The sequence below is a fragment of the Neophocaena asiaeorientalis genome, unplaced genomic scaffold, assembly GCF_003031525.2.
Source record: "Neophocaena asiaeorientalis asiaeorientalis breed wild unplaced genomic scaffold, Neophocaena_asiaeorientalis_V1.1 scaffold46, whole genome shotgun sequence".
Lineage (NCBI taxonomy): Eukaryota > Metazoa > Chordata > Mammalia > Artiodactyla > Phocoenidae > Neophocaena > Neophocaena asiaeorientalis.
Window position 1 is genome coordinate 9914689 of NW_020175393.1, and position 6255 is coordinate 9920943.

Here is a 6255-nt window from a genome sequence, read left to right on the forward strand (position 1 = left end):
GTGCACTGTTCCATCAGACTTATGGTTCTTGAGTTTGAGGCCTCCCTGATGCTGCATGGATCTTGTGCTCCCTGCCCTGGGGTCAGGTTCCATATTCAGTCTTTCAATGCAGTCTGGGCTGTCCCACTTTCATTCTGCTTGGATAGGGGTATAATGAAGTGACCATGTGACATTACCACCACTGACAGAACAGGAAAGTGTACAGGAAGTAGGGTGGCAGGGAGGACCACTGGAACGGGTAGCTGTAGTTCCAGACTTCAATCAACATTTTAATTACCAAGTCTATATTTAGCAAGACAATGTGGAAGAGATAAAGAGGAAGGAAGGGGTAGGTGGTGAGAGGACCTCGGAGGAGCTGACCCACTTTCCGCACTGGCTGCAGAGCCCTGCAGTCCCAGCCAGGACTTCCTGGCCTTGTGCCCTTCAGAAGCTCGACAGGCATCAAGGAGGTGCTTAAGTGGCTATAGCTCTGTGGCAGCTGCAGACCCCTCAAAGAGACACATGTCATCAGTACTGTCCTTCAGTCTTCCTCCACTCTGCAGCTGGGGGAAAGGGGGCCGGCCAAGGATCTCAGGTGGGGTCAGTGTGACTGCAGGGTCACCGCGACAGCCTTGGCTGTGGCGTTGAGCGCAGCGGTGGGAAGCCTAGCAGCAGGGAGCACAGCGGGGATGTCTCTGGGGACCCTCTGCATGGGTGGGATGTTGGGGCCCTCCAGCGTGTCCAGGATCCCTGAAAGGAGGAGGATGGAAAGTAAGTGAGGGTTGGTAGGGCCCTGCCCTAGGCAGCTGTCCTCCCTCTCCCCCGCACCCCTCCTGTCACTTACCCTCTACCACCTTGTGGTAGGCAAAATGCAGATAGAGCAGGAAAAGCATGTGCAGGGTAGCCAGGGTGCCACAGAGGAGCAGCCGCTGTGTGGGGCCCACAGTCCGTGACACCAACACTGCCACCTAGGGCAACAGGAATACAGTTCAGAGGGCCTGATCCAAGTGACTAGTGTAGAGAAGCCACTCTTACCCAGAGCAGAACCGTCTTTGGGCTCTTCCCTCCCATTCAGAGCCCCTTGTGGGACTGGGCCTGAGCTCTGGGCTGTTTTCCCTACTCCTTCGGAGGACAGCCCACCCCTGGAAACCTCCTGGCGAGCTTACCATGCGCAGGGTGGACAGCCCACCCACCAGCAGCCAGAAGAGGTAGAAGAGAGCATGGAGGTGGATGTTATAGGTGATGAACAGGACAATGCAGTGCCCAAAGAGGCCGTAGCCCTAGGAAAGAGGATGGCGGAGAGGAAAATCACTCAGGCTGGGCTGGCCTCTGGACCCTCAAGGGGACCCTGAGAAATAAATGGTCCATTGGCCAGCTCACCCCATTCCAGGCCCTGGGGCCCCTAGGACAGATGCAGACCAAAGCCTGGTTACTCTTTTAAGATCACCGTTGCCCACCACCATGCTGGACTCCTTACCAGCAGTGCCAGCATCTGGAGCATGGTGATCTGGGCATTGCACAGGTAGGCGAGGAAGTAAATGAAGGACGAGACGCCCAGCCAGTAGCCGAAGCAGGTGCCAATGGCTGTGCCCATCAGGGTGCCCTCCCGCTGTGGGGTGAAGGCTTTAATTAGTCCTGGGAGGCCTCTTAGCTCACTCAGGGCCTTCCTCAGGGGCTGCTTCTATCTTACTCCACCATCGTCTCCTTGGGCAGCTTTCTACTCATATCAGCCACCCCCCAAAGTCCTCTGTCCTGCTTACGATAATGGTGTCAGACGTCTTCATCCCATGGAGGAGGATGGCCACCAGCGTGAAGACAAGCATGAGAGGTCCGTAAAGCTCACCTGCGATTTTCTGTCAATACACCAACTCATTCAGGCTGGAGGGTACAGTGGCTCTTCCGTTTATGCCTTCCCAGGCTTTGCGTGGGGGCCCCACCCTCTGCCCTAGTGCCTCCCCCGGCTCTTCCAGACATGCTACCCGCTATTCACCTGGGGGAAGTTGACCATCTTGATAGGGATCATGGACTCCAGGAGCCTGGGAGGGGAGAGGAGAGATGAGAGCAGAGGCAGCACTAGGCTGTGAGGTTCTGGAAAGCCTGAATCTTAGTCATCTTGCTAACTGAAGAGAACATGCTGGATGGTAAAGGGAGAAGAGGGTGGTAAAGACAGACAAGGAATGAGGAAATCACTTTTTTGCCCCTGAATGCTTCCAGGAAGAACAGCCTTCTAATGCTGTGCTGACTGATGCAGCAGCAACACGGAGAATTTAGAAAGCCCTGCTGGGCCCTGGGAGAGGGCTTGGACCCCGTTACCTATGTGACCTGCTCCCCTTTAAACCTCAGCAGAGAATGCCCCAAATTCAAGGCTGTGATAGTAAAGCCCTGAGAAAGGTTTAGAGGGAACGTTGTTACTTGAGGGAACCAGCGTGCCTCCTGCCTCGTCCTGCTTATCATTCCTCCAGGCACCACTGAGCATTTTCTTGAAAAATATATTTGAAGTGGTATGAAAATTCCAGGCAGAAGGAATAAAAGTACCAATAACTTCCCCACTTCTTAAGTGACTAGCTAGCTCCTAATAATACCCTGGATCTTGACTAAATTTTACTTCCTCTGAGAAAGCTGCCCTGTCCAATCCTCCAACCAACCCTGGGTCAGGTGTCCCTCCTGCGTGTCCCTTCATGGCAAATGAGTGCTCAAGGGCTGCACTCCAGGGTAAGGCTCCATCTATCTTCACCACTGAATCAGACACAACTACTGTAGTGCCTGACGCAGAGCAAAAGCTCAGTAAATACTTGCTGAGTGGTACGGGTATTTGATAAGCATTGATTGAATTAAAGGATGAGCAAAGAACGAAACCAAGATTAAATCCAGCTCTTGAAAAGTCATTCAACAACTAGGTACCGATATTCGAGTTCAGAGTCTGTTCTGGTGCTGGGAATAAAAATGTGAAACAGTGCCTGCTTTTGAAAAGGAGGTCTCTGGGGAGACAGACCCAGAAATAAGAAAGTACAGCACTGCTGAAGTGTTATCTGTTAGAGGAAAGCGCAGAGCTCTATTGGAGCACCAGGAAAGGACAAACTGGCAATGGGGAGCAAAGGAAGTGACATCTGAGCTAAGCTTTGAGGGAACGTGAGTAGTTCGCTAGATGGAGAAGAGGAGGAAGGCAATGTGTTATCGCCATGCCGTTCCGTGACTGGTAAGACGTATAATGTGGCTGGGGTCATGAAGAGGGGAGTCTAAGGGTTTGGTGTCCAGCTGTAGTTTGGATGAAGGACTAGGTGTTAGGGGGGCAGCTTCTGTCAGGAGGAAGATCCTCACCTGCTTCGCACCTGGGCAGGCTCCACATCAAAGTAGGGTCTCAGGATGTCGATGTTGGCATACAAGCTGAAGGCCCTGGAGGCTTGTCTCTTCCCTGCCTGCCACATCTGAAGCAAGGAAGACGGGTGGGGGGGGAGGGTACTGTGAGACTCTTGGCTCTATTGCTTATTTTTTATTGGATGTCTACATGGTTCTAACTGGACAACCCGGGATGAACTTCACCAACACCAACTCCAGAACCAGGGGCCTCCGAGGTATACTTTTCCACCTGTCAGGGAGCCAGTCTTGCTTACCTGATCAGCCACCTGCCGGCCCAATTGTCCTTTAAAGCCCTTCATGCCCAGGAACTCCCCGTCCTCTTCCTCAGCAGCAGCTGCATCAGCATCCACTTCTTCCTCACGCAGGCGCTGATGCAACTCACCCATGTCCTCGAAGCTGGAGCCTGAGGTGTCATCCATGTTCTCCATGTCAATCACAGCTGAGCCCCCACCCTGTGAAGACAACAGATCCTAAAGTGCAATGCCCTTCTGCTCCATCCGTTAAGTCCTTCTCTGTTCACCACAGAGTTTGGGTCTCTGTTCTTACACTGCAGGGGATATGGCTTGGCATTACCATAGATCACGCCATTCTCTCCCCCTCATTTGCTCTCAGAACCCTTGGTTGTTTGTCTGTCTTTTCTAGACTGGGAAACCTATTCCCTGTCTTCCATACACGTCTTTCTCCTACCTTCCCTACCAAAGCCCCCTAAGGGCTACAAAAGTGCCCATTTCCTTTGTCTTTCCCAACCCCAAAACAAGGTTGTGCGCACACAGTGTGGTTTTGGCTAGTGAATCCCGCCCACCCCCAAGCCCACTCCAGCCCCGCGCCATGCCTGACCCCGACCGACCTTCTAACTTGTGCGGAAAGCAAGAGCAAGCGGGCCCAGAGACCTGAGGCCCCTGGTCGGAGCCGTGGGGCTATTACCTGGATGTTTTCTTCGAACCCTCCCCATTCCGGGCCAGCCCCATTTCGGGCGCCGCCGGCCGGCGCCGCCGGAGTTGCCATGTCCCTCGAGGGCTCCCGTCGCTGAAGCCCGCGCTAGTCCCGCGCGCGGAAGAGGAGTGGGAGAGACGTGGGCCTAACGCAGGGACAGGTCCACGGACGAGAAAGAAAGGAGGATCCGTCGGAACGCAAAAAAGAGAAACCCGGATGTTTGGCCCAAACTGACTTCCGGTAGCTGGAGACGTGGACGGAGGCGGGGCAGAGTCTCGCGATATCTAAGATTCCAGGAGGTGATGTGTTGCCACGGAGACGGAGGAGGGCCACTAGGACGCACGCACCAGTTAGGTGCCGTAGTCACGTGGAGAAGTTGAAGATGGCGGCGGCCCAGGCAGTGGAGGAAATGCGGAGGCGCGTGGTTTTAGGGGAGTTCGGGGTTCGCAATGTAAGCCTTGTGGCCTTGAGCTCGGGAGGAGAAATGGGAGCGGAACAGGGATGAGTTGGGGTCAGAGTGGGGACAGGCTTGGCCTCGCTGCCCCTTCGCGGACAGGCTCGTCTCCCTTTGCTCTAGGTTCATACCACCGACTTTCCCGGTAACTATTCGGGCTACGATGATGCCTGGGACCAGGACCGCTTCGAAAAGGTGGGTGGAGCTGGAGGTGCCCGGAGAGAGTACGGGGATCGGACCTTGTAGTCTGAGTAGCCTGTGCCTCAGAAGCTGTCCTTGTGGTGCTGTTCAGGCTAAATTAAAGGTCCAGGTTCTTGTTCTGCCTGTCCAAAAGAATCTGGACAGGGAACGCAAGAAAGGTCACACACAGAGACTAAGGCGTAGAGAGAAACAAAGAAGCAATTTATTAAGGGGCAGAAGGGAAAGTACGTACTCAGAGAAGAATGAGGGCGTCCTCGCGAGTGAGGGGCGCACCCGAGGAGTTTTGTGACCACCACCCCCGGGGTGCGATCTTTATTGCACCTGGTTACATCAGCTTCTCTTGCGTGTTGGTCTTTTAAAGCCACCGCACTTCTGAAAGCTGTTTTCCCTTAAATTTTTCCTTAGCGCCAGGTGTGGAAGGTTGTATAGCAGCCACCCGCAGCCTGTGCATTTTTATTGCTCATGCTCCGCCAAGCTCTAGCTCTGTGGGTTTTCTGGTCAGGGTTCTCGGTTTAGGTATCACGAAGTTTAATCAAGGTTTAATTTATGTTCTTGTTGCTGATGGCCATTCCTCCATGCTTCACAGTCTCATTAAGTGCAAAACAAGGAGAGGTGGCTTTGCCTGTTGCCTGAAGTCTGTGTTTGAGGAGCCTGTCCTTGGGTCCAGCCCTGTCTTTCCTGCCTCAATTCCACCCTGAAAGAGTTCCTTTCCAAAATCTTTTGGGGTTATTCAGGGCCAAAAGTCTCATTCTTCTGTAACTTCTTCAAGCTGGCAGGGGCAGTCTTCCCTTGTCTGACCCTGGGAATGAAACTTTCCTCCTTTCTGGTCAAGGAGTCCCAAGATTTCCATAGAGGCCTCAGCAGTAGGCAGTGGCTGGAGTCCCTGTATGACCATCATGTTTATGTCAAATTGTTGCAACCTGGAGGAAACAAATTTAACAAGCAAGTAAAAAGGCAGGGGCCAGAAATCAGCAAAAGTATTAATGCAGCCAGAGGTCCAAGGGTGCCTTTGGTTATATCCTTTTGACTGCAGTCCATGTGGAGTGGGCACTGGGGTTATCCTTTCCAAAACTGTAACACCTGGCCAGGGGTGTTGATGTAGGTGTAACATGTTTTGTTGATAACTGCACATATCCTTACCTGCTCAACTAGGAGATAATCCAAGACCAGTCTATTATCCATCACCACATTAGCTAGGGAATTAAGAGATGTTGAGAGTCGAGAGAGTGAGTCCCCTCTGGTCCTGGCCAGGGTAGACAGAGTATCTGACAGGTTATAAAGTGTTGCCTCGTGGTAGGCAAAGCCCCCTCCCCCCCGCCCCGTGGCCCTGC

The 6255-nt window shown here is 53.3% G+C and overlaps 2 protein-coding genes across 2 annotated transcripts in view; one reads left to right on the forward strand and one right to left on the reverse strand.

Annotated features, from left to right (window-relative positions):
• Positions 1 to 243: 243 nt before the first annotated feature.
• YIPF3 (Yip1 domain family member 3) lies at positions 244 to 4504 on the reverse strand. The gene is made up of 9 exons (XM_024766318.1): positions 4261 to 4504; positions 3591 to 3788; positions 3298 to 3404; positions 1970 to 2015; positions 1740 to 1832; positions 1457 to 1588; positions 1146 to 1259; positions 824 to 947; positions 244 to 729 (listed from the first exon to the last, which is right to left on the reverse strand). Exons 1-9 carry the CDS (start codon positions 4339 to 4341, stop codon positions 581 to 583), a joined length of 1044 nt encoding a protein of 347 aa, XP_024622086.1. The 5' UTR covers positions 4342 to 4504; the 3' UTR covers positions 244 to 580.
• A 90-nt stretch (positions 4505 to 4594) lies between these two features.
• POLR1C (RNA polymerase I and III subunit C) overlaps positions 4595 to 6255 on the forward strand; it is a 9839-nt gene continuing 8178 nt past the window's right edge. Inside the window, exons 1-2 of the mRNA XM_024766000.1 lie at positions 4595 to 4720; positions 4847 to 4918. Of these exons, the coding sequence (XP_024621768.1) occupies positions 4652 to 4720; positions 4847 to 4918 (141 nt within the window). The 5' untranslated portion in view covers positions 4595 to 4651. The remainder of the gene's footprint in view (positions 4721 to 4846; positions 4919 to 6255) is intronic.

Excerpts from the sequence above, each read along its gene's own strand:
- YIPF3 (XM_024766318.1), bottom strand. The coding sequence starts at position 4,341 with ATGGCAACTCCGGCGGCGCCGGCCGGCGGCGCCCGAAATGGGGCTGGC. Across the intron at positions 3,789-4,260 it reads GGTTCGAAGAAAACATCCAG|GGTGGGGGCTCAGCTGTGAT; the intron begins GTAATAGCCCCA and ends TTGTCTTCACAG. Across the intron at positions 2,016-3,297 it reads CCTGCCCAGGTGCGAAGCAG|GCTCCTGGAGTCCATGATCC; the intron begins GTGAGGATCTTC and ends CTCCCCTCCCAG.